Consider the following 26,421-nt stretch of genomic DNA (forward strand, 5'->3'; position numbering starts at 1 on the left):
GAAGGCAACTCCTGATAAGATGAACGGTGAGTCTTTTTTTTTATATGTCATGCTAAATCTGTTGTATAGTTTGTGCAAAGAACTTTTTCTTTTCTCTCTTTCTCAGGTTTTGCACTGTCAAAGAGCTGTGAACTATCTCTGCCCTGCTGCACAGACGGGGGACGATTGTTGAGCACCAAGGCCCCCCAAGTCAGTGAGGTCAGAGTGCAGCTGGAGATGCAGGCGCTTTGGCAGCAGTTTGACCAACTGGGAACAGAGATGATTGTTACTAAGTCTGGAAGGTGGCAAAGGCTTACATTTGAATTGTTGTCCTTCTCCACTGACCTTTATTGAATTGATAGTTTTTGAATATTCCAAAACTGCAGGCGGATGTTCCCAACTTTCCAAGTGCGAATCTCTGGGATGGATCCTTCTGCTGAATATGTTTTGCTCATGGATTTTATCCCAGTTGACGACAAAAGATACAGGTAAGTCTTGCCAGGTGAACGGCTCAGGCCCAGATTCAGCAGCACCTTGGATGAACGAAATAAAAATCCCATATTTGAGCAGGTTGGTCTTCTGCACTCTTCCTGAAGCCATTTTTTTAAAACACAAGTGCGTGTCAGGTACTCGTTCCACAGCTCCTCCTGGTTGGTGGCAGGGAGGGCAGATGTTGCAGCCCCGAGCCGCATGCATTTCCATCCAGACTCGCCTGCGCCTGGAGCCCAGTGGATGAAACAAACAGTGTCCTTTGACACTCTCAAGCTCACAAACAACCTGCTGGATGACAATGGACATGTAGGTGTTTGTCCTGTGACACTCTCTCAAAAACATGAGCAAAGTGAACTCATTCACATTTGAATTTCTTTTAAAGTAAAATTGCAATTTTCCTATTTTGGATGTTTGCTTTTCCAGATGATTCTGAACTCCATGCATCGCTACCAGCCACGCTTCCATGTGGTGTATGTGGATCCAACACCCAACAGCCACCTGAACGCACACAAGAACTTCTGCTCTTTCTTCTTCTCTGAGACGCGATTCATGGCTGTCACGGCTTATCAGAACCACAGGGTAAGAGGTTATTCATGAAAATACACTGTAAAATTGGCCCTGTGGAAATAAGTGAAAAATGTTTGCAATTAACAAAATCTTTAAATGAGCAAATCTATCTGCTAATGGGGTAAGAAAATATCCTCATCAAAAACTCTTGTTTCAGGAAAAAAGTTCACTTACCAAGAAAAGTTTTTTTTTAACTAAAATTATTTTGCTATTAAGAAACGTTATCGATAAGAGTGATTTTCTTGCAAGACAGAAAATAAGACACATTTTCTTGAGACAAAGGGTCTTTTTACTTCATTGAGATTCATTTTTCTTTGTGTGGGGAAAAACACTTTGCATAATTCATATTCAGTGTTGGGTACATTACTTGTAAAAGTAATTGATTACTTTACTTTAGCTACTGGAGCCAAATTGTAATTAATTACTTTTTTCATTACTTATTTGAAAAACTTTTTTCCTCTTATATTCAGATGCTCATGGGAAAAACAGCACAAACCAGATCCTCTTGTCTTTCATTTAACTCTATTTTTAAAGCGATGACCTCATGCAAAGTATGAACCTGGTTCAAGACATAACCTGCTTTTATTACAATTCAGACAACAGTGTGAAAAATGACACAAATATAAGTTATAACACATATGGTCTATGCCACTTCTCAGAGTGAGATGTGGAAAAAACAGTTACATATCTATGAAATCTGAAATTAAGCCACTCCTTTGAAAACATAAACCATTAAAGGCCTAAATGTTCATTTTGGCAGACACTAGGTATTCCATTACAATGAGTTGCACCTTTCTTTCTCCCTACATCTGCCTTTTGTGCACAGTTCTGCGCTGCTGTGATTCTACTGAACTAACCCCCCCCCCCCCCCCCCCCCCATATTGACCAGACACACAGTCATGTGCAGCTTAGACAAAAATAAAGTCAGAAAGGGTGAATGGATACAGAAAAATGGCTCCCAGGAAGGAGTCTGCTCTGTCTTTCACACCAAAGAGCCAACTTTAGAGTTGTTTCATTCCCAGCCGACACATCGGTCCTCGGGGGGGGGGGTCTCTGCTCTGCTGCTCACCTGCTGCTCCTCGGGGACGAGAAGACTCCTTGCAGAATCTCTTCATCTCATCGTTGAGGCAGTTAGGAAAGCAATGTGACTGCAGCACTGAGAGCATGTTTGTACTTTGACGGATCCCCAAGTATGGGCCAGTGACTCTGTTTTAGTTTGAAATCAACCTTCGTTTTGTTTCATTTAACCGAGAGAAAATGTCAAACCTTACCAAACCTAAGTAACAAAGTAACGGGGGTTTCTATAGTCGATTAACTGTAATTAATTACAGAAATTTGAACTGTAATTAGTTATGTTACTCTTTTACTGACAAAAGTAATTAAATCACAGTAATTCATTACTTTGTAACCCATTACCCCCACACTATTCATTTTTCCACTCTCTCAGATCACTCAGCTGAAAATTGCAAGCAACCCGTTTGCTAAAGGTTTCAGGACCACAGACTCAAACACTTGGTGAGTATCTGCAATTTCTGTCAAGTGGCCCATTTATGGCTCACTTGTTTGTCTGGACCTTTGGAATGAAAACCTAATAAGATAGATTTTTTTTACTGGTTATTTGGTAATAAGTAATGAAAAGACAGCAGGAGTGATAACAGCTAACCTTTGACCTCTGCAAAAAGCTCTGGTTGCGACATTGCAGTGAATATGTTAGGTAAACCTGTCTGCACATGTTGGCATATTTTTTAGACTTGATGTCTTTTTCTAATGAAACTCATCCTGTGTGTGTTTTGTAAAGGGAAGGCAGTGCAAGCCCCTTTTCAGCATACTGTCCACCAGAGGGCAGAGTGGAGTCACCCACCATCAAATCTTGCTGCGTCTCAAAGACCTTATCTGGTTAGATCTCCTTTAACCCTTGTGCTATCCTAGGCACTTTAACATTGGGAGTTGGGTCATCTAGACCCACTAGACAGTGCTCTGAACCTTTTTTCTTCAATGATTTGTGATCTTCACTGGTGTCCATGGATTACATGAAATCTTTCCACCTTTATCCACCTTTGTCATGGTAGGGAGAACACGTCAATGGAAGGGGGGGGTCATCTAAGATAGCACAAGGGTTAATATGTTTGTTTATCATTTGTTTACCATTTTAACAAGAGTTGTGTGTCTGAGCTTTGAAATAATGCTCCTGGATTGTCAGATGATGTTCTAAAGCAACTACTTAGATATTCAAACAAACAAAAATAATGTATGCCTCATAAAACAACAATGTTTCTCTGTGTAGATGCAGGACAGAAGGGCCCGGCTCCACTGCAGGCTGAGAAGTGTGGCCTGCTCCAGCTAGAGAAAGACTCAGGAGGAGAAAGCTTGGAGAGAGAAGGGAGTGTGTCCTTATCCCTGGCCTCATTCTTCAATATCCCCTCGTACCTCGAACATGCAGCGGCGTCTCAGGAGAGAGCTTACATGTCATAAGATGACCAAGCAAACGTGTATTCAACTTCACTGTGGGATTCTTCATTTATTTCATGCAGTTTTACAATATATCAACAAGAAATATGACTTACAGTATGGATCATACAAAATAGAAACCACACCACTACTGCAACACTGTGGTCCATGCCACAGTGGACTGGACTAAAAAGATATGGCTTTGAGGCATATGTAATCAAAAGCACTGTGGATTCTATTAGGAGCACTACAGATAAGTGTGAAAACAAAAAATGCAACAACCATGGTAGTAAAAAAAATCCCTGAACTAAGTCTGAACCATCCACAGCACTGACACAGTCTGTCAGTTTGTTTCTGTTGTCAGTCTTTTGTTTTTTGTGCAGGTTGGCTGTGGCTCCTGGAGGGCTCCGCCCCCTCACCTGTCTGTACCTGGGAGTGCTGCACAGCTGCCCACACTTTAGTTGATTTGTTGTGTTCTGTTGAAGCTTCTCTGTTTCTGTGCTCTGTGTAACAGTGTGTTTTCAGTGTGGTACGTTTGTGCTGAGGGACTGAGTAGTTTATTCTGCTTCTCGAGTTTTCGGCCCCCTTGGACCGGTGCTTTTTGTTGAATTCCTCTCCCCGCTCCACTTTGCCTCTTCATTCCTACATTTGGGCTGTTCTGATACCCCTTATAATCACAGGGATATTTTAAATGTTTAAAAAGTGTTCATATATTGTTTAGAGATGTGTATTTGTTGTTGACCTGTAATGTGAAACCATTTGTATTAAATTTTAAAATCTCAAGTTGAGGGTTTAAGGTATAAACCAATACCTATAAAGGTATTCTAGGAAAAAGAATCTTTGGTCTGCTCCATGATTAACCTTCTGACAATCAAGGGTCATTTCAGATTGTTTACAACTGCAGGATCTTTTTAGCTTTTAGCCTGCTGTTTTTGGAAAGACGTCATCAAAGAAAATCTGAAGGTGACACTTGTTTATGTTTTTATGTGACATTTTTTTCTCTAAGAGCATAAATAATAAAATATAATTAGGAAGTTTAAAAATCTGGAAATGCATCAAAATAAAAATTGAAACTATCAATTCAAAAGTGTTTTCTTTCTAGCTATTGGTATTCTCACATGAAGAGAGGAAAATAATGTTAATTTAGTCAAGGACTAAACAAACATATTTAAAGAAACAGTTTTTGAAAGACAATACATGGTACTTATTGTGTAACTACTGGGTACTTTCAGCGTAATTACATGGTACCTTAATGGTATTTACTGGGGACTCACAGGGTGTTTACATGGTACTTTTTATGGGACTTACTGGGTACTTACATGGTACTTTTTTGTGTCTACTCTGTACTTATATGGTACTTAGTGTGTATTTATGTGGTACTATTTGGTTCATACGTATGTGGTACATACTGGGTATTTATAATATACTTACTGGGTATTTACATGTTGTGCAAAGGTGTCTTTTGTGGTACTTAACACATGTAGGAACCTTTAGGTCTGCACTCGTATGTTTCATGATATGTTCACTTGAATATTACTTGGTACTTACCCCTTAAGTACAATGAAACTGGACTGTAAAAGAAAGTCAGCCCTATTTCCACTCTATTACATGGTACTTTCAGTAGTAAACGCTGGGTATGTTCACGTATTACCTTCCTGTTCAGTGTACATCCACACTTGGTCTTCTGACCTTACCAAATGAGACAATGCTAACTTGTTGGTAAGGGTAAAGTAACTACATTGTAAAAACATATTCTGGCCTGATTACTACTTGTAACATTTGGCAAATTTAAAGAGAAACAAGACAGCAGTGAAAACAACAATCTTTAATGATACACTTCTGCAGTGTACGAGTGTCATCACAATGAAATTTGTTTTAAGTTCTCAACAAAACAGTAAAAACGAGCATTCCATAGAACAGATTATTTTTCATATTATTTATCTTTTCTTCCAGAGTTTTGTGTTGTTCCAGGAATGATTCACACTCCTTTGCATTACTCATGAGTTTGTCACCCACGGGGAAAACAGGAAATGGCCCCAGAGACTTACCTTTTCCAGACAAAGTCATTTCTGCAATAGTCGCAGTCAAATCTATTGTATTTGTGTCTATATTACACTGGAGACATGTGGGGTTGTGCTTTTTGTCCGTCGAAATTCCTTCAGCAGAGTTTGGTAACGGTGCAGGACTTCTTCAGGGTTTGTAACTACAAGAAAAATCACAATACAAGCTCAAATGAACATAAAAAGCACAATGACTTTGATGAAATACAAAGTATATTTTTGTTATTTAATCATTTCTGTAATGAGTTTGATAAATCTTGTGAATTCCTTATTGCTTTGACTGCAATGCTTGAAATTTCAAAGTTTGTAATGAAAATCTACAATCATTGTTGTTACTTACCAGGAGAGGAGCCGCTGTAAAACAAGCATGTAGCCTAAATGATAAAGTCTGTTGTTCTGTGCATGTTTGAGCGCACGTCTTTCTGGGAAAATCAAAGACAGGCGTTTATTTAAAAATAATGACGACGTACTTCCGTCTTTTTACCGCTGTAAAGCAGCTGTGGTGACTACATCCCAGACGAATCCGTGAAGCAACAGGAAAGTAAGCAAAAGTAAGCTAAATCCACCATGTGTACATATTATTACATGAATGAAGAGTTTAACTGCCTTTTCCCTGTTGTCTTTTCTTTCTCCTTTTTTATTTTATTTTATATTTATTTTTTTCAATTATGATGGGGACAACAATACCACCCAACAGTGAAGGTAACTGTTTGTAAGTTTAAAACATATTTTTGTGAGTAACTGTGTTAAAATTGCCTCTTGATCGTGCACGACGATCGCAGGGAGGAGGTAGCGGATGCCTCTTCGAAACAAAACATTCGCAAACTCACAAGTTGCTTTTCCTCTCTTTCTGCAGTTAAGATGCCAAAGAAGTTCCAAGGAGAAAATTCTAAGGCGGTTACAGCCAGAGCCCGCAAGGCTGAGGCCAAGGCGGTTGCAGATGCCCGAAGAAGACGATGCCTGTTGGCAGGAAACTGACAAACAGAGAAAGGATGACAAAGAGAAAAGGAGGCAGGAACTTCTCAAGAGGAAAAAGGAAAACCAGCGACTACTAGAGGAGGAAAGCTCTAAAATCAGAGGCAAAAGTCAGAAAGAGAACGGATCTGGTGGAAAAGTGACACTGGCCCAAATTGAGGAGACGCTTCAGAACGAGCGGGGGGTGGAAGAGCCGATTAGGTCCAGACAAAAAAAGTCACTTGGAAACTCCATTGGAAGAGAACATTAACAGAATTGTCCCTGAAGAAGGAACTGTTGAAGTCAGATCAATAGAGGATGCCATTGCTGTGCTCAGCACGGGGCCTGAGGATCTTGACCGCCATCCAGAGCGCAGGATGAAATCAGCATTTGCAGCCTACGATGAAGAAAACATGCCACGTCTAAAACAAGAAAATCCCAACATGAGGCTGTCGCAGCTGAAGCAACAGTTGAAGAAGGAGTGGGCCAAATCACCAGAGAACCCACTGAACCAGCGTTTTACCTCCTACAATTCAAAGTGAAGTCAATCTTCCCCACATAACTCTGCTAGAAACCTGCTTTCCTATGGACACTGGGGACTTCCCATTGGATAAAGTAATAACATGGAAAAGCGATTGTCACTGATGAGACCTTCAGTGTTAAGAATCCATAAACAATTTCTGTGCCAGAAGACTCAAATCATTTGTTCCACTATTAAGGAGAGGCTTTTCTCATAATAAAATTAACTAATCATCCTGTTTTGTGCACGTGACCTGCAGTCAAGCACATTAGAACCTCATTCATTAAAACCGTTTTTAAGCACTTGTGAGGAGATGTTTTGAAAGGAACTTATTAAACATCATCATTCATCTGCAAAAAAAAAAAAAAAAAAAATTGCCTCTTTATTTCTTTTTTTCCTTTTCTTTTTGTTGTCACGTGTTTAATGCTAATGCAAATTGTAGGTGCAAATAATATTTATGAAGAAGAAATACACACAGCATTTGCCTTTTAAAACGTCTTGTTTCTCTTTAAATTTGCCACGTTACAAGTAGTAATCAGGCCAGAATTACATTTTTACAATGCAGTAACTTCACCTACCAACAAGTTAGCATTATCTCATTTGGTGAGGTCAGAAGACCAAGTGTGTATGTACACTATATGGGAAGGTAATACGTGAACATACCCAGTATTTACTACTGAAAGTACCATTTATAATAGTGTGGAAATAGGGCTGACTTTCTTTTACAGTCCAGTTTCATTGTACCTATGGGGTAGTTTCTGTGGTAAATTCATGGTAAATACCATGAAACATAAGAGTGCAGACCTAAAGGTCAAGGTACATTATTTGTACTTACCTTGCTCTTAGATGTGGTAAGTACCACAAAAGACACCTTTGCACAACATGTAAATACCCAGTAAGTATATTATAAATACCCAGTATGTGCCACATACGTATGAACCAAATAGTACCACATAAATACACACTAAGTACCATATAAGTACAGAGTAGACACAAAAAAGTACCATGTAAGTAACCAGTAAGCCCCATAAAAAGTAACATGTACTACTGAAACTACCCAGTAGCTACACAATAAGTACCATGTAAATACCACTTAAGTACACTGTAAGTACTGTAATGTAAATGAAAGCGTTACCCAGGCATGTAGCTCTGTGTTAGCGGCAGAGAAGAGGGCTTTGTGATGGTTGTGTACTCCTGATGATTGTACACAGCTTCTCAGGACAACGTAGCAGCATTTCCACCTTCTGCTGTCCTCTTTCGGACGCACCACGTTTCGTCAAAACTTTCCCGGGGGACTAGCTCTGTTTTCGGGCCGGCAGCCGCCTTGGCCTAGCACGCTCGTGTAGCCCCGCGATCCGAAACTCCGGATCGCTGTAGGAGGAAGTGCTGCTACATAGACCCGAGAAACTGTAAACCGTCATATGAATTTGTGTTTCCAGTGGTGTCCAGACAAAATTAAGACTGATGGAATTCCCAAAATTAAAACTAAAAAAACTATTTTTTTAGCACATATTAGCCTAATGCCAACTCTTCTTCCGGGTCCTTGCAACCAAGAAAAAAGCACTGACTGCATGGATTTAAACAATTATAGGTGAGAGATTTCTGGCAGATGGTGAGTAGACACGTGATGCTGTAGTATCGCGAGAGCCGACGAGAGGAGTGTGGTGAGTTTACTTGGCGGCGCGTAAGTTGTGAACAAACATTTTTGATTTATTTTATTACACCGCCATATTTAAATAATCCAGAAAGTTAAAAAATAAAAATCTGAAAAAGTTTGTCAATTATTTGCCAGCCTGGATGACCTGGAGGACCTGGAGGATCTGGAGAATTACATCGACGAGTGTTTCAATACCTGCCTCATGAAGAAATCCAACACCGCCACTCCGTCCACCAAACGCAACCGTCCCGAAGACTCCCCGGGGGCTGTCTCCTCTCCAGGCAGCAACATGAGTGACATCCTGGATTCAATTGATAAAAGGCTCTCCAGCCTTGATTGCCGTTTAAATCTGCTGGAGATCCTCCATAAGGAATTCCAAGGTCTGCGAGAGTCTCTGGAGTTCAGCCAGCAGCAGGTGCAGGAGCTCGCAGCGGAGAACCAGGCCCTCAGAGAGACCGTGAAGATCTTGGGCCACGACACCGCCCGTCTCTCTGAGGAAAACCGATCCATCAAGGAAACCCTCCTGGATCTTCAGGCGAGGAGCATGAGGGACAATCTAGTGTTCGCAGGGATTCCAGAAGAGGCAGGGGAAGTCCCGGAGAACATTGTTAAGTCCTTCATAGAGGTCCACCTGAAGCTCCCCAAGGAAGAAGTCCAGAAGATCTCCTTCCACAGGGTTCACAGGCTCGGAGGAAAAAGGCCGGACAATCAGCGTCCCCGTCCTATTGTTGCTAAATTTGAACATTATAAACAAAAGATGCAGGTAAAAAGCAGAGGGCGAGAGCTGAAAGACACACATTACAGCGTGAATGATCAGTTTCCAGGCGAGATCCTCCGCCGGCGGAAAATCCTCTTCCCGCTGAGGAGGAAGCACCTGTCTGCTGGAGCCCGCGCGGTGGTTGCCGTTGATAAACTTTTTGTGAATGGCAAGCTGTTCCGGGACCCAGAGGTAACACCCTGGCTGTGCTGAAGGCTTTCAGAGGCGCACTGACATCTGCGCTGCCCAGAAGAAACCCGCAAACTTATTTAATTGAATAGGAAATAATCGGATCATCAATAATCCACACCTCTCAGGAAAAGTGTTTTTTCTTTCTCTCACATTCATGTTTCTGTTGTTGTTTCGTTGTTTTTGTTTTTTGTTCTTTCTCTTTCCCTCTCTCTTTTCTCTTGTCCCCCCCCCTTCCCATGTCCTCATATGTGAATCAGGTAAAGTCAACGCAACCACGGTGAGTATTTATTTATGCACGGAACGGGCGCGCGCGCATACTAGCGCGCATAAGAGCATGCACACGCGATCCCGCACACACACGTTGATAAACTGCAAAAACCTCACTTAGGCTCACACAGGACGCACGCAACATGCAGCTCACAGCTAAGACACGTCCACCCACAACGCACAGCGCTTGTCAGTGTAGCAGGAACGCACAGCGGGCACGCGCACACGGACGGGCACACGCCCTATTTAGCCTTGCACTCTCCCGGTTAGAACAGCTATGAACAGTCTTAACATCGTTAGCTGGAATGTGCGTGGACTTGGTTCTGGGCCAAAGAGATTGAAAGTGTTAAATCACCTGGATGATCTTAAAGCAGATATAGCTCTGCTGCAGGAGACCCATTTATCTTTATCAGCTGGTCATCTCCTGTGCTGTTCCCAGTATCCAGCTATGTATTCTGCCAGTTTCAACTCCAAACAAAGAGGGGTTGCAGTTTTGATTAATAAAAATGTTACATTTACTCATAAGGATACAGTTACTGACCCAGAAGGCAGATTTGTAATCATTAATATATCCATTCAGAACAAGGACTTTTGTATAGCGAGTGTATACGGTCCTAATTTTGACGACTCTTCCTTCTTTCACAGATTCTTCACCTCACTCTCAGTTCACTCTGACTCCACAATCATTATAGGAGGAGACGTCAACCTTGTTTTGGACCCTGAACTTGACAGACTCAGCACAGCAGCAACCCAGCGCACATGGCAGTCTGCAAGTATTCTAAAGCAGTACATGAATGATCTGGGTCTCTGCGACGCGTGGCGCTCATGTCATCCAAGCACTAAGGGGTTCACCTTTTTTTCTCCAGTTCACCATTCACACTCTCGTTTAGATTATTTATTAGTCAGTAACTCCCTTTTGAAAGAAATTAAAAGTTCCAACATTCATCCAATTATTATCAGTGACCATGCACCAGTTTCTGTTACTATTTCAAGGGAAGTACCCAGACCCTCGGGTTCAACCTGGAGGTTTAATACGTCTCTGTTAAAAGACCAGGAATTTATTGAATTCTTTAAAAAAGAGTGGGCAACCTTCTTAGAATTCAACAATACTTCTGAAATATCACCAAGTATTCTTTGGGAAGCAGCAAAAGCAGTCATGAGAGGGAAAATCATCTCTTATTCAACGCATAAAAAACGCAAAGAGAAAGCAGATTTATTAGAATTAGAAAATAAAATAAAAACTCTGGAGACTGCTTATGCTGCTTCTGCACAGGAACACATACTGAGCGACATGAAAAATTTAAAGCTGCAGTTAAATGACATCATCAATAAACAAACACAATTCCAGATACAAAGGCATCGACTGGAAAGATACGAAAACTCAAATAAATCTGGCAAATTTCTAGCTAATCAGCTTAAAATTAATAAAGAAAAATCAACAATCACTTCTATTATGGACCAAACAGGGAATGTCACCCATGACCCGGTAAAAATTAATAATGCGTTTAAAGACTTTTATCAAAACTTATACACTCCACAGATCAATCCATCAGAACAAAGTATCAACTCATTTCTCAACAATATAAACCTGCCCAAGTTAAACGAAGATCAAATCACAAATTTAGACTCTCCGCTCTCGTTGTCTGAGCTTCATGAAGCTCTGTTACTTATGCCCAATGGTAAAGCACCAGGGCCTGACGGCTTTCCTGCTGAGTTTTATAAAGAATTCTGGGAACAACTGGCACCAACATTTTATAAAACTGTCACATCTATTAATGAGAGCCAATCAATGCCACCTAACATGAACTCAGCCAACATAATTCTTCTTCTAAAACCAGACAAAGATCCCACTAGTCCTTCAAGCTATCGCCCCATTTCTCTAATCAATGCAGATGTAAAAATTATCTGCAAAGCACTAGCACAGAGAATAGAAAAAATCACTCCTCACATAATTCACTTCGACCAGACTGGATTCATCAAAGGCAGACACTCGGATGATAATGTCCGTAGACTAGTTAATATAATAGACTTTGCCACCATTGAAAACCAGGAAATGACGGTACTATCGCTGGATGCTGAAAAAGCCTTTGACAGAGTTAATTGGAAGTTCCTTATTGCTGCCCTCCATAAGTTTGGTTTTGGAGAAGCATTCATCAATTGGATCAAAATATTATATCACAACCCCAATGCATCAGTTAGAACTAATAAACAGACTTCAAACAGGTTTTTTCTTGGAAGAGGAACCAGACAGGGCTGCCCACTCTCTCCTTCTCTTTTTGCAATATTTATCGAGCCTCTAGCTGCAGCAATAAGACAGAATGAGAGTATTAAAGGAATTAAAACCAAACACAGCCATCATAAAATTAGTCTCTATGCAGATGACATATTACTGTTTTTAAGTAATATACATTCTGTAAATGAAACGGCAACAATCATTAATGAATTCTCTTCTATATCAGACTATTCCATTAATTGGAATAAATCTGTTTTATTACCACTGAACAGTAATGCGGAGCAAGGACTCACAATACCAGTCAAATCAGGCAATATAAAATATCTAGGTATTTATTTTTCCCCCAAAATTTCAGAACTGGTGCAGCTAAACTACACCCCATTACTGAAAAACATACAGGACGATCTAACACGCTGGACCAACCTGCCTTTGTCCCTTATGGGCGAGGTAGCCACGGTAAAAATGAAAATCTTACCCAAAGTTAATTATCTCTTCTCAATGATTCCCACACAACCGCCATTAAAATGGTTCAAAACATTAGACTCATCCATATCAAGCTTTTTATGGAACAATAAACCTGCAAGAATTAGTCTAAAAACTTTAAAATCTGCAAAAAGCTGTGGAGGATTAGAATTACCTAACTTCCACAATTACTTTCTTGCAAATAGATTACAATATATCTTAAAATGGTTAAAAAATAATCCAGAAACTAACTCATGGTTAGACTTGGAACAGGCGTTATGTGGAAAGATCAACCTGTCAGATCTTCCATTTATTAGCCAAATAGTTAAAAAACAGGATTGTTTCAAAAGTATTAATATAAATGCCACTTTAACAGCCTGGTGGGAATTTCTCAAAATATCAAAATCATCAATTCAACCGTGCAAAATGACACCCATCTGGAACAACCCAGACATCCTCATAAACAAAAAAATTATCCACTTCCCAGCTTGGCAAGCAGGGGGCATAAAACAACTAGAGCACATAATTATTGATAGAAGATTCATAACTCCCCAGGAACTTCAAGACAAACATGGAATATATAACTTCTTGGAATATCAGCAACTTAAATCAATTATTACTAAAAAGTTTAAATACAGAGACAACGATTTAAAGCTACCAGATGTAGTTACCACTCTGATCAATTTCTCAATGAATAAAACTCTCTCCAAAATATACAAACTTTTATGCAATTTAGATAACAATATTTCACTTCCGACAACAAAATGGGATGCGGATTTGAGCATCAGCACAGATGAAAGTTTTTGGTCAGAACTTTGTCTAAACACCTTTAAAATGACAAAAAGTCCAAATCTGCAGCTAATCCATTTCAAAACTCGGTAACACTTTATATTAAGATTCCTTAACAAGCTTTGTTAACACATTAACAAGCATTATAAATGAATTTATAGGGTGTTAGTAAGACATTTATTAGTACAATAAGTCTAATAAGGTTTATTAAATTACTTAGTTAACACATTTACAAGCATCATTATTAGGATGTTTTTAAGATGCTAATGATGCATTTACTGATATTATAGGTGCCTAACAAATGTGTCAGTGTTAATAAGCTTAATAAGATTTATTAACAACCTTTGTTAACAAATTAAGAAGTATTATTATTGTTTGGGGTTCTAGTAAGATATTTATTAGCATTATAGATGTCTCACACAAGCCTAAGTGTTCATAAGCTTAATACGTTTTATTGACTAACTTAACAAATTAATAGGCTTTATTAATGTGTCAGATGCTAGTAAGATATTTATTAGCATTATAGATGCCTTGCAAATACCTGAAAGTGTTAATAAGATTTATTAACATCTAAAGTCAGACCATTGTCTTCTAAATCCATATTACTAAACTGCTTATAAGCTTTACAAATGTATTAATTAACTTTGTTAATAGTTTATTAATTGTTTTGCAGCACCTCATCTAAAGTGTGGACGTATTTTACCACAAACAACCACAAAGCATAAGGATTGTAAAAAGAACTTTATGACATTAAAACAGACTAAACGTACACAAATCGTTCTGTAAAAGATATATAATAATTTAATTCAGACAAATGATTTTTTTTGTTAAAAACATATAAACTGGTGTTGGATGACTCTAGCATCATAGCTAGTAATAGGATAAAGTATTAGCATCTATCCTGAGTGAAACATTCATTGCAAATCCCATCACCAGGAGACAGTTCTCTGCATTCAATGCCAACTGCATTCAACCACTGTTGCCTTGCTTCAAAGTCCACAAGAAAGTTTCACAAGCCAGTCATTTTTGAAGAACGTAGACAATAAACCTACAGGAGCCATGCTAAAGCTAACACGCTAACGACCGACCGGTACAGAATCAAAGATGGGCGGGGCTTTTTCCGTCACCTGTGTGAAAGCAAAGTCTAAGAGGCCATTCAATTGGCTGAAAGTGAGCACGCCTGTTTTGCTGATGAGTTTGATTGACAGATTCATTAGCCAATGGGGACATTAGTTAACCTGCCCATCTTTGATTCCTTTCATAATCAAAGATGGGCAGGTTAGCGTGTTAGCTTTAGCATGGCTCCTGTAGGTTTATTGTCTTCGTTCTTCAAAAATTACTGGCTTGTGCAACTTTCTTGTGGACTTTGAAGCAAGGCAACAGTGGTTGAATGCAGTTGGCATTGAATGCAGAGAACTGTCTCCTGGTGATGGGATTTGCAATGAATGTTTCACTCAGGATAGATGCTAATACTTTATCCTATTACTAGCTATGATGCTAGAGTCATCCAACACCAGTCTATATGTTTTTTAATATGTTTTATTTGTCTAAATTAAATTATTATATATCTTTTACAGAACGATTTGTGTATGTTTAGTCTGTTTTAATGTCATAAAGTTCTTTTTACAATCTTTATGCTTTGTGGTTGTTTGTGGTAAAATACGTCCACACTTTAGATGAGGTGCTGCAAAACAATTAATAAACTATTAACAAAGTTAATTAATACATTTGTAAAGCTTATAAGCAGTTTAGTAATATGGATTTAGAAGACAATGGTCTGACTTTAGATGTTAATACATCTTATTAACACTTTCAGGTATTTGCAAGGCATCTATAATGCTAATAAATATCTTACTAGCATCTGACACATTAATAAAGCCTATTAATTTGTTAAGTTAGTTAATAAAACTTATTAAGCTTATGAACACTTAGGCTTGTGTGAGACATCTATAATGCAAATAAATATCGTACTAGAACCCCAAACAATAATAATACTTCGTAATTTGTTAACAAAGGTTATTAATAAATCTTATTAAGCTTATTAACACTGACACATTTGTTAGGCACCTACAATATCAGTAAAGGCATCATTAGCATCTTCAAAACATCCTAATAATAATGCTTGTAAATGTGTTAACTAAGTAATTTAATAAACCTTATTAGACTTATTGTACTAATAAATGTCTTACTAACACCCTATAAATTCATTTATAATGCTTGTTAATGTGTTAACAAAGCTTGTTAAGGAATCTTAATATAAAGTGTTACCCAAAACTCTTCACAGAATTTACTACACTGGACAGAGGATGTTCAAGATGGGTCTCAGTAACTCAGACATTTGTCAGCACTGTGACAGTAATCTACCCGACAATTACATGCATGCACTATGGTTCTGCACGCCTGTCCAGGCTCTCTGGCGGCAGGTATGTGCCGATCTATCAGTCTGGCTTAAGGTTTCAATCACAGCTTCACCGTCACTTTGTGTGCTTGGTGACATGAGTGCCATCGATGTAGAAGGAGGATTAGGCTCTATCATTTTCATAACTCTTTGCATTGCTAAAAAAACTATTTTAATAAATTGGAAAAGCAAAAAAAATATAAATATAAGTCAACACAGAAATCTGCTGCTTGATCATATCAGCTTGGAAAAAATGTCAGCCCAAAGTTCAAGTAACTTCGAAAGAATTCGGTCTCTCTGGTCTCCCATAGCTAACTCCGTGACTTAGGGGGTGGGGGGGGCATGGTCGTCGCTGCTCCTTGCCCTTCTGCCGTGGGCCGGGGTGGGGGTCGGGGCCTCCGGTGCCTGGCGGGGGTTGTTGGGGGCTCCGTTGGTCGGGGGATCGGGTCCGGCGCCTGGGTGGGGCGGGCTGGGGCGCTGCGTGGTCCTTTGGGCTTGGGTGTGGGGGTGCGTGGTGGGGGGGTGGGGTGGTGGTCTGGCCTGGCTTGGGGGGGTGGTCCCTTTGCCTGTGCTGGGGGGGGTTGGCGGGGGGCGCTGCTCGGGGGGGGGGGGGGGGGGCCCAGCGGCGCTGGATGGGCTTCCCATCTACGCCTGGGGCTGGGATCGGCCCTTCCCTGGCTCTGGGGCGGGACGGGACAACCCTCTTGGGGCCCCCGGTCGCTCTGGGTGTCCTCCGCTTCGGCTGCGGGGTCTTGGGGGGGGTGGGGTGGGGGGTCTTGTCGGCCCTGACCTGTGGGGGGGCATTCTGGGGGAGGGGGGGGGTCCACTATTGGTACGGGGCAGGGGGGGTTGACGGGTCGGGGTCTCCGCTGAGGCCATCGGCGGTTTCCCCGGCCGGTTGGCTGCCTCGGTCCCGTCGAGGCCTGACCAGAGCTCTTCTAGGGCCGGCGTTTGGGGGTGGGGGCCTGGGCTTGCTCCGGGGGGGGCCGGCGCTTTCTGGCTCCTCTCTCTCTGTGTGGGGGGGGTGGTGCTGGGCCTGGGGTGTCGGCGTCTCCGGGGGTGGGGCCCCTGGGATGGGTGGGCCTGGCCCCCTTGCTGGGGGGGGGGCGGGGGACAGCTGTTTGACCACCGGGGGACAGTCTATCAGTTGTCCCCAACTTACCCCCTTCCTCATATAACCTCATAATAGGGTGAGGGGGTGGGGGGCTTAGCCTGCGATGAGCCTTGGGGGGGGGGGGTTTACTAGGCAGTGGCCCCCCTCCTATGGTTGCCGTATGGAGTGGGCCCCCCCTCTTTCGGTTTTACTTGCACCTTAGACATGTAGGGCCCTTGGTAGGGGGGGTGCTTGGACATCACTGCCAGCAAGCAGCGGATGTCCTCCTAGCACCCTACCCGCCAATTTTAACCGCACCTTAGACATTTAGGGCCCCTTGGTGGGGAGGGTGAGGGGACGTCACTGTGAGTAATCAGGAGATGTCCCCTTAGTGCCCTACCCGCCAATTTTAACTGCACCCCCCTTAGTAAACACACTCCTCCCCCCTCAATATATACATCCCAACATAAACACACACACATGCACACACACACCATCTCAAACACACATACACGCACACACATTTTGCAAGGAAGGTGGGACCTGGGTCCATCTGTCCCCTGCCTCTTCCCTGGTGGGGGGTGCGGGCCCCTTTGCAACGGCGGCCGTGTCCCCGGGGTGCCGGCTTCCTGGGCCCGGCGGTGCTCTCTCCGCGCGGTGGGGGAGTTCACATTACATCTGAGCCGGGGGTGTCTGGTCCCTGGGGGGTGGGTTCTGGTCCTTGCTCCTGAGTGCTGGGCCCCGCCAAATTTCCAACTGTGGCCGAGCCTGGTCGGGCCATATTTATAACACCCCTTGTGGGCCCTCTTTTTTTCCCCGGGGTTCCCCCCTCCTGGGCGGGGGCGGCGGGCCCCCTGCCTCGCTCCTCCCTGGACCAACCGTGGGCCGGGCGGATGGCTGCCTGGAGTGCGGAGCGGGTCTCCCTTGGGGGGTCCTGGCTCGTACCTGGGGTTGGGGCGGGGGGATGCCCGGAACTCCTGGGTGGTGGTGGAGTGCTCGTTTGGGGCTGTGGGCGTCCTTCTCCGGTGGGGCTCTGCGTTGGGTTCTCCCGGCGCGGCGGGGGGGCTGCTCTCCTGGTTGGGCTGGGGCGGCGCTCTCTTTCCCTCCGTGCTTCCCTGGCCTCTGGCTCTGGGGGCCTTGCGGCGGCCCTGCTGGCCCTGGCCTGGGTTGCGGGCTTGGTCGCCCGGGCGGCGGTTGTTCCCTGCCGGTTCCCGTGTGGCGTTGGGGGGATTCCGGCTGCCGCTGCTGCTGCGGTGGGGGTCTTGGGGTGGGGATGGCTGGGCACTCTCCCTCCTTCTTTTCACGTTCCACCATCCATTTTAGAAGAACATAAAACCTCACCTGAGCACTGGTGTTAGCTCACCTTTGCACTAATAGCTTGCATGACTGAATGACTGAAATGTTTCACACTAGTTGGTTTTAAGGCATAAGTATGCGTGTGTGAACACTATCTGTTTTGTGTACATGCCGACAGGTGGACATTTTTGCAGCTAGCAGGTGTGTTTATAACATTTGAGTGTGTGTGTGGACGGGCCCCGCCCTTTTTGTACTGCATTTGAACCTTACCATAATGATTAACAACCAGTAAACTTGTTGCTGTATGCTGCTTCATGGTCTTATCCCCCTTCCCCTCCTATTATCACCCCCTACCCCCCCTCTCTCTAGCGTCCCTCTCTCTTCTTCTCCTCTTTCCTTTTCCGTCCGGTCCAACACCAAAGATTTTCAGACATGATTGAAATTAATAAAGTTTGGCCTCAATTACAAAAGGGGTTTATTCAGACATACCTTTGGTTTGTCAGAAGATTAATAACCCCTCTTGTTAAAGCAAAATATGTCCAACACAAGAGGCCCTCAGCTCTCGTCTGTCTGCCCAGCTGTTGGACAGGACAAGTTAAAAAAAAAAAAAAAAAAAAACAATTATAGGTGAGCAGCCCCTTAATAATAATCATAACAGTAATAAAAGCACAATTAGAAGATAGTCTCCTGCAGCTTCCTGCTGATTTTGCTGTTCGAGGACAGCTGCAGCCCCATGAACAGCTATAGTGCGAAAACCATACAGTAGTGGTGTAACCCTTGTGCTATCCTAGGCACTTTAACGTTGGGAGTTGGGTCATCTAGACCCACTAAACAGTGCGCTGAACCTTTTTTCTTCAATGATTTCAATTCAATTTCAATTCAATTTTATTTGTATAGCCCAAAATCACAACAACAGTCGTCTCGATGGGCTTCGAAGTAAAACATGAACTCAAAAGGATCACGAATACAAAGAGTTCAATAGTAAAATACTAAAATGAACTAACAAACTGACTATGCTATACTGGCATCCCTGCCCTTAGACCCCCCTTCGCGGTAAGGAAAAACTCCCAAAAAAACGGATTCCGGAAAAAACGAAGAAACCTCAGGGGTGCCCACATGAAGGAGGGATCCTCCCCCAGGACGGACAGGCGATTTACCAGAACTCAAAGAGAAGAATTAACTTATCTAAATCTACAACTACACATTTGAAGTCCAGCAGACGAGCTTCATCCAGCCGTGGTTGTGGGGACAGTCAAAGGCGCGAGTCGAGCCGGAGACAGGAACCACAGCCAGATGTAGGAGCAGGAGCAGAGACGAGGTACTCGGTCAGGTACAGAGCAGAGACGAGCCAGAGATGAGCCAGAGGCAGGATCCACAGCCAGGTGTAGGAGCAGGAGCAAAGGCGAGGTAAACGGTCAGGAACTGGAGCACGGATGAGCCAACTGGAGTCTGGAAGCACTCCCACTCCCCAGGAGGGGAGAGGAAAAGAGGGACAATACATGAATCTCACTGTACCAAACAGAGGCATGGAGAACTAAATGATGAATAATGATCAAGAATGGAGAAGAGAGGAAGGGTAGAAGTAGAAAAGAAAAGAGGACAGAACCCCGGAGCACCATAGTTACCCCAGCTTCAACTTCTAGCAGCCTTTTAAAGGAAAAAGTTATTAAGTTTAATTTAAACAAATTAACATTAAGTTAAATAATCTCTAAATACTAACTAGTCTGACAATAAGCCTGTCCAAAGAGGAATGTTTTCAGTCTAACTTTGAATGCAGAAACTGAGTCGGCCTCTCTTACATGAGCTGGGAGTTTATTCCATAAAACAGGGGCTTGGTGACTAAACGCTCTACCTCCAACCGTACTTTTACTAATTCTAGGAACCACAAGCAGTCCTGCATTTTGGGAGTGAAGTGTTTTTATTGGATGGTAAGGTACTATGAGGTCCTGATTTGTGATCTTCACTGGTGTCCATGGATTACATGAAATCTTTCCACCTTTATCCACCTTTGTCATGGTAGGAATAATACGTCAAAGTAATGGGGGGTCATCTAAGATAGCACAAGGGTTAAACATAACTAGCAAAATGTCCTGGAGAAGGCGAATCACTGACCTAAATCCCACAGATAATTTGTGGTTGGACTTGAAAAACGCTGTTCATGACCAACATCCACATAATCTGACCAATTTGAGCATTTTTTTTAAAGAAGAATGGAGAAAAAACTGTGCAAATGTACAAGATTAATAGAAACTTATCACAAAGACCCTACGGTGTGATTACAGCCAAAGGATTATCTACTGCGAAATACTGACTTAAAAGGGGTGCATAATTATTTAACCAATTATATCTCTTTATATTTTGTTTCATTAACAATACTGTGTATGAATCTGTTTTCACTTACTAACATTAAAGGGTGTTTCCAATGAGTTCTTGTGTGAAACAAAGACATTTAAATAATGATGAAGGATTTATAGAGGCAAGAAAAAGGAAAAACATTCAAGGGGGGAATACTTTTGCAAGGCCCTGCTACTCCATTCACATACATATAAGTGATTATTAATCACTTATTAATGATAATAGTTAGGATAATTAGTCATGAAATGATTGGAAAATGATGAACTAGCAGGTAAAAGAAGATATAAAAATATCTAGATACATTCACACATAAATCTACTGTATTAACTTATGTCACTCCATGTTTCTTTGAATTAATTGCTCACATAAGACATTATTTACACACAATTTCTCCCAGTACCGGCAAAAAAGGAATACAGTAATATAATAATGTTACTTTTGTTTTATTTTTTGTAACCTCCCCCCTGATTTTTTTTTTTTTTTTAGTCCTTGGTAATAGCAGTTGGATGGGTGTAAGACTGCTATGGAAGAGACTTGGCTTCCCCTTCGAGGGGTGCAATTATATGAGGTTCCGTTTGTGCCAAAAATTTGTATTTGTGTCCACTGTCTATATCTTTGGTCCATTGTCTATGTCCACTGAACGAGTTCATTGAACATTGGTTCATGCGTTATGTTTAAAACTTTGCATTTGGCTTTGTCGTTACTCCCTCTGTCGTCAGGAAAGTCCTTGGCAACCGTTGCTAGTGTTGTTAGCTACGTCATTTCCCCGTGTCATGTCGTTCGATCTTGTCGTTTTTCAAATTTTGCCAAAGTCGTCAGACAAGTCCTTTGTACGGCCGGTAAATTGTTTCCTGTACTACCACGGAACAGAAAAAAAGTTTATGAAAGCCGGCGCTAGCGTTAACCATGACAAACACTTTTTTAAAAGTGCGTACAGCACTTTCACATTCCCGAAGCGACTCTTGACAATTGTTTCAAGTTATTTAGAGTATGACTCCAATTAAATATGGAGAATAAAACTATTGTTTATGTCTTTTAAAAAATAACTGATCTTTATCAAAAATGTTGTCACAAATCGGGTGGATAAACAAGGAGCAGACGCGTCAAAAACTTTGACTGGATTTTGATCTTTTTTCTTTAATCTGTTATGTATTTATTTGACCATGAGGTGGCGCTCTCGTCATCATCAGATTTAATTGAAGCCACACTCTAAATACCTTAAAACTATTGACAAGTTGCTTCGGGAACGTGAAACCGTTGTATGCATGCACCCCCTCCCCCCCTTCTCACAATGCACATTTGGAGGAATATTAATAAAGCTTTTTTTTTTTTTAAACGTGTTTCATTCCGTGGTAGTGCAGGAAACAATTTACCGGCCGTACAAAGGACTTTTCTGACAACTTTGGCAAAATCTGAAATACGACAAGATCTAAGGACACGACATGGGGAAACGACGCAGCTAACGACACTAGCACGGTTGCTTAGGATTTTCCTGACGACACGGGGAAACAACGTAGCAAACGACATTAGCAACGGTTGCTAAGGACTTTTCTGACGCCGTAATGAGACAACATGGGGAAACGACAATAATAAAGACAAATGGTAAGTTTTAATCATAAAGCAAGCATATACATCACAAAGCAAATTCAAAGTAGTAATCAAAGAAGCATGGGCATGCAGAAGATATTGCTTAGTAGTACACAGACATGAACGAATGTTCAATGAACTTGTTTAATAGACATAGACAGTGGACGCAAAAACATATTTTCATATTTTGGAACCTCATACGGGGAACCTCATATGGGGTTCCAATTGTGCCAAAAAATGTTTTTTGTTTATTTTCTATGTCTACTTAACAAGTTTATCGAACATTGGTTCATGTCTGCGTAATGAGCTAAAATCCAATGTGGGTCCTTAGGCAAGAGCCTTTGGACCGCTGCATATCTGCATATCTGTCCTTTGAAAATACAGGGTTATGTCAGGAAGGGCATCCAGTGTAAAATTTCTGCCAAAACACCCATAGGAATTAGATGATTCACTGTGGCGAGCGTCCCCTAACGGGATAAGCTGAGAGGTGAACAACAAGGATGTACAGTTTATTGCTCTTTGTTCATTACTGTATGTCATGACAATGTTTTACAGCAGTTAAAAAAACCTTTTATTTAAATAAATCTGAAACCATTCTAGTTCTATGTGCAGCAGGATGAGCTGCACAGCTGAAGGCAAACCCCCTGACTACCTGGGAGTAGTCTAAAAATGGTTTGGCCCAACACTTGAGCACTTGGTGTCTGGTGCTCAAACCCCGCCCATTTCTTGGTGGCTAACCCTCTGTGCTTCCTGGTAAGTGTGGTTGTGCCATCTCGGGTGAATCTGCTTTAGGTTTTCCTAAACAAATTGTGTTCTTTATCTGAAAAAGTAGGGATGGGAATAGAAGCCCCATGAAGCCTCATTGGGGTTCATGTAATTGTGCCGGAAAAATGAACCAACCATTCAGGGCTTTGAAACCACACAGAACAGCGACATCTGGTGGCGGACTGGATGTATATCATGCTTCAACTAAGCTCCTTGTAACACTTCAATGTGGAAACGTATGCGGAATGTGGAACGTAAAGCAAAACAATATTGTTAATGATGATAAAAAAATAACGTTAAACAACACAACGAGCTACGTTTGCTGTGAGAAGTGCTTGACACAGCAAAACACACATCACATGAAGAAAATAAAAGCAAAGCAAATTACAAAAAAAAAAGTAAAGCACTAGCTTTGAACTCAGGATTCCAGGGTTCAAACACTGTGACTATTCCACCAATCTATCTGTACCGATACGATGATCTTTTGCCATCATATATTGGTACAAGTATTTTCCTTATAAACAAAGTTCATAGTGAATTGTCTTATTAGGAGAAACCGAGTTGAAACGATCCTGAGCCACAGTACATTTTTTTTTTTTCCAGGAACCATGGTAAAGTGCAATGAACTGACACTGATTCCAATACAGGGGAAACAATAGAACTGGTTTTTGGTATTTACAGAGAACAGCGTGGCCAACTGTTCAAACACAACAAGATACATGTGAACCGTGGTTCGACCAAACAATGCATTTGGTGCTTCATACGTCATTCAACCACGTGATCTGCGCTAGTTGACACACGCCCCGAAACATTGTGCTGAAGCACTGTATTTCATGAAGGTGAAACGCGCGCTGAAGCGTCTGTGTCAAACGGGCCATCCCTATGAGAAAGAAAAGAGCTCTGGCATCCGGAGCTACCCTCTACACCCCAGTGAGCTTAAGGCGTGGATGAGTTTCTCCTCTCTGCTCTGGTTATCAGTTTGTTTGGTCTGAGCCTCTGCCTGTCTGTTTTAATATTTATTAATTGTGTATTAACAGATTTTTGTTTGTATTTAGGGGCAGCAGAGGCACTGCTGCTTTTGTTTGGCTTTCCTGTTTTTAAGCTCACAGCAGTTACACCTTGCTTCAACCAGTGGGCTGCAAGCTCTAGGCCTCGGTGCTCCAGCTTCTGCCAGTGGGCTTCAGGCCACACTCCAAGGCCGGACTTTCATCTTCTTGGCCTTTGTGGCAGCCAACAGAGCGGCGTCAAAACCTCTTTTTCTGCATTGTCATTGGACTGAGGACCTGGGGGGTATTCCAGAAAGCAGGTTATGCTAGCTCCCACAGTAAGTTTGAGGCTAAAGAAGTGTACAACCACCGCTTTCGGTTCCAGAAATGGAGGTATGTTTCAGGGTATGTCAAGTTGCCATGGCAACTGATGCTCTGAACATAACCTGATCTGGAGCAGGTTTAGTTGAAGGTTAGTTTGTTTACAGAGAGGTGAAGCAGCATGGCGTGTCCATTTGAAGATGATTTAGTAGATGAAGAAGCTCAGATAATACTTTTTCCACCGTGAGAGGGTGATAAGACCACATATGGATGTTGGAAAGATGAACCTTTTACTTTGATCTAACTTCATTATTTGCTTTAGTTAAGATAAATCAATTCTTTTTAGTTAAGTCAGCTTAAAAATAACACGTAGTTATCAGAAAATTATTTTACTTTCATTTAAATTAATTCAATTAAGTAGGTGTAACTTTGGTGCTGCTTTTAGTTCGACACTGGAAAGGATTCTGGGATATCATTCCCTTATCCCGTCTGGACGGATTTGGGTTTAAGTGTGGCTTTTTGTCTGAATGTGTTTAGTTATTTAGCTGTTTTACTGTGTTTTGCCGAGTTATTTTGTCCTACTATGTTTAATTCTTTCTGCACCATGAGTGAGGGGGAGGGAGAGGATGATGAGGTTGTATGCACCCCGACTATAATGTGGTATATTGATAAATTCAAAGATATGATATATGGTTGCACATATCAAATCTATTTTGTTTCATTCGTTTTATTGTTATAAAAATGAGTATATCTGCAGGCTCAAATTTAGACACATGAGAGTTCAAGAATTACAATAAATTAAGATGGAAAAACTTTAATTGAATTGGAGTAATATGACATTTATTTAGATAATTATGTATATTTCAGTTGTAAAAAAAATTGAGTTAGACGTAAGAAATTAGGTTGAATACATTTAACTCAATTACTTGTTACCAATTCAATTATTTTAAGTTGGATAAGTTATATATATATGCGTCACAATGAAAATAAGATCAGAAACTTGTGCGTTTACTTTCTTCTTTTTCTCCAAGCAGAAACTCTTTCTTTTGCTGATGATGCAGCCGTGTTACTTTTTTGATGGACGTATAATCTTCATACGCCGTCATAAATCTCAGACTCCGTCTCACTGAAGTGTCGCACTTTCTTTTTTTTTTCTCCACGCGTTTCCATGGTCACTCTGGAAATCGGTGATCTATTGAGAATGTCTTTATGTACCTGCTGTGCACGCCCATTAACCCAGAGTTACCAAGTGGAGCGTAATTACGCCAACTCATATCCGGTCTTTTGGAACCGACATACCCCGAGTAAGCAAGTTCAGGCGGATTTCAGCCAGAGTTCAGGGTTAAAGTCAGGCTAGTTTAAACATGCTTCCTGGAAAAAAAACCCTGCTGAGAGGTGTCACGCCCTTCCAAAGGGCCTCTGCTGTGTTGTGCTGGTTTTATCCTGTTTTGTGTGTGTGTGTATGTGACGGTGGGCATTGATTGTGGTTTTTTTGGTTTTCTTTCAAACAATATTGCCGACCCTTGTTATATTTCTCTCCTCCCTTCTTTTCTTAGGGCCGAGTGCAGGGCAGGGAGTGGAGACTCAATTCGGGCGTGTTTGGATTCAGTTTATATTTTGTTTTGTTTTTTCCACGAGTGCATGCCACAGAGTGGGGTGTTTTCTGTTTTAGTTTGGTTGCCAATCTCCTCCACGTGGGTGTGCCCACATAAGCCTCGGCCCTCGAAGGGTTTCTTCCCATTTCTCTTTTTTATTTTTATTTTTTTTATTTTATTGAACGTAACAATTCAATACACAACAGTGTAAAACATCAACAAGGAAAGAAGAAGCCAGGGGGGTATTACATTTTACACAAGGACATTGAAACTGACGCATAGATCAAATGTTTTAAGGGCTTTCTTATTGTCAGATTTTCTTATTGTGTTCAGGTATTGCTTGAACTCATTGACAAAAACAGAAAAATGAGGGGTATGATTTCTAGCTTTGGATTTATGAATGTGCCATTTGCATAAACAGAACAAAAGGTTAATGATATATAATTGTTCTTTTTTATGAGATGGACAGTGGGTGAGGCCAAACATAACATGTTCTAAGTACAGGCGAAAGTCTGGGTCAATGTGGGCGGAAATGAAATTACAAACTTTAGACCAGAGAGTTGTGGAAAAGGGACATGACCAAAATAAATGTACAGCATCTTCAGGGTGTTCTTGACAAAAAGAGCAGCTTACATCAATATCTTCTTT

The 26,421-nt window shown here is 41.6% G+C and overlaps 1 protein-coding gene and 1 pseudogene across 1 annotated transcript; both read left to right on the forward strand.

Annotated features, from left to right (window-relative positions):
* Positions 1-302: 302 nt before the first annotated feature.
* On the forward strand, positions 303-4,571 carry LOC101160830 (T-box transcription factor TBX1). Its single transcript, XM_020708550.3, has 6 exons — positions 303-467; positions 606-777; positions 895-1,050; positions 2,486-2,553; positions 2,837-2,934; positions 3,323-4,571. Exons 1-6 carry the CDS (start codon positions 370-372, stop codon positions 3,508-3,510), a joined length of 780 nt encoding a protein of 259 aa, XP_020564209.2. The 5' UTR covers positions 303-369; the 3' UTR covers positions 3,511-4,571.
* A 1,719-nt stretch (positions 4,572-6,290) lies between these two features.
* LOC101169475 (coiled-coil domain-containing protein 124 pseudogene) lies at positions 6,291-7,260 on the forward strand (annotated as a pseudogene).
* The last annotated feature ends 19,161 nt before the right edge of the window (positions 7,261-26,421 follow it).

The sequence above is a fragment of the Oryzias latipes genome, chromosome 13 (assembly GCF_053564925.1).
Source record: "Oryzias latipes strain Hd-rR chromosome 13, Olatipes_Hd-rR_3.1".
Classification (NCBI taxonomy): domain Eukaryota; kingdom Metazoa; phylum Chordata; class Actinopteri; order Beloniformes; family Adrianichthyidae; genus Oryzias; species Oryzias latipes.

Excerpts from the sequence above, each read along its gene's own strand:
- LOC101160830 (XM_020708550.3), top strand. The coding sequence starts at position 370 with ATGTTCCCAACTTTCCAAGTGCGAATCTCTGGGATGGATCCTTCTGCT. Across the intron at positions 1,051-2,485 it reads CGGCTTATCAGAACCACAGG|ATCACTCAGCTGAAAATTGC; the intron begins GTAAGAGGTTAT and ends CCACTCTCTCAG. Across the intron at positions 2,935-3,322 it reads CGTCTCAAAGACCTTATCTG|ATGCAGGACAGAAGGGCCCG; the intron begins GTTAGATCTCCT and ends TTCTCTGTGTAG.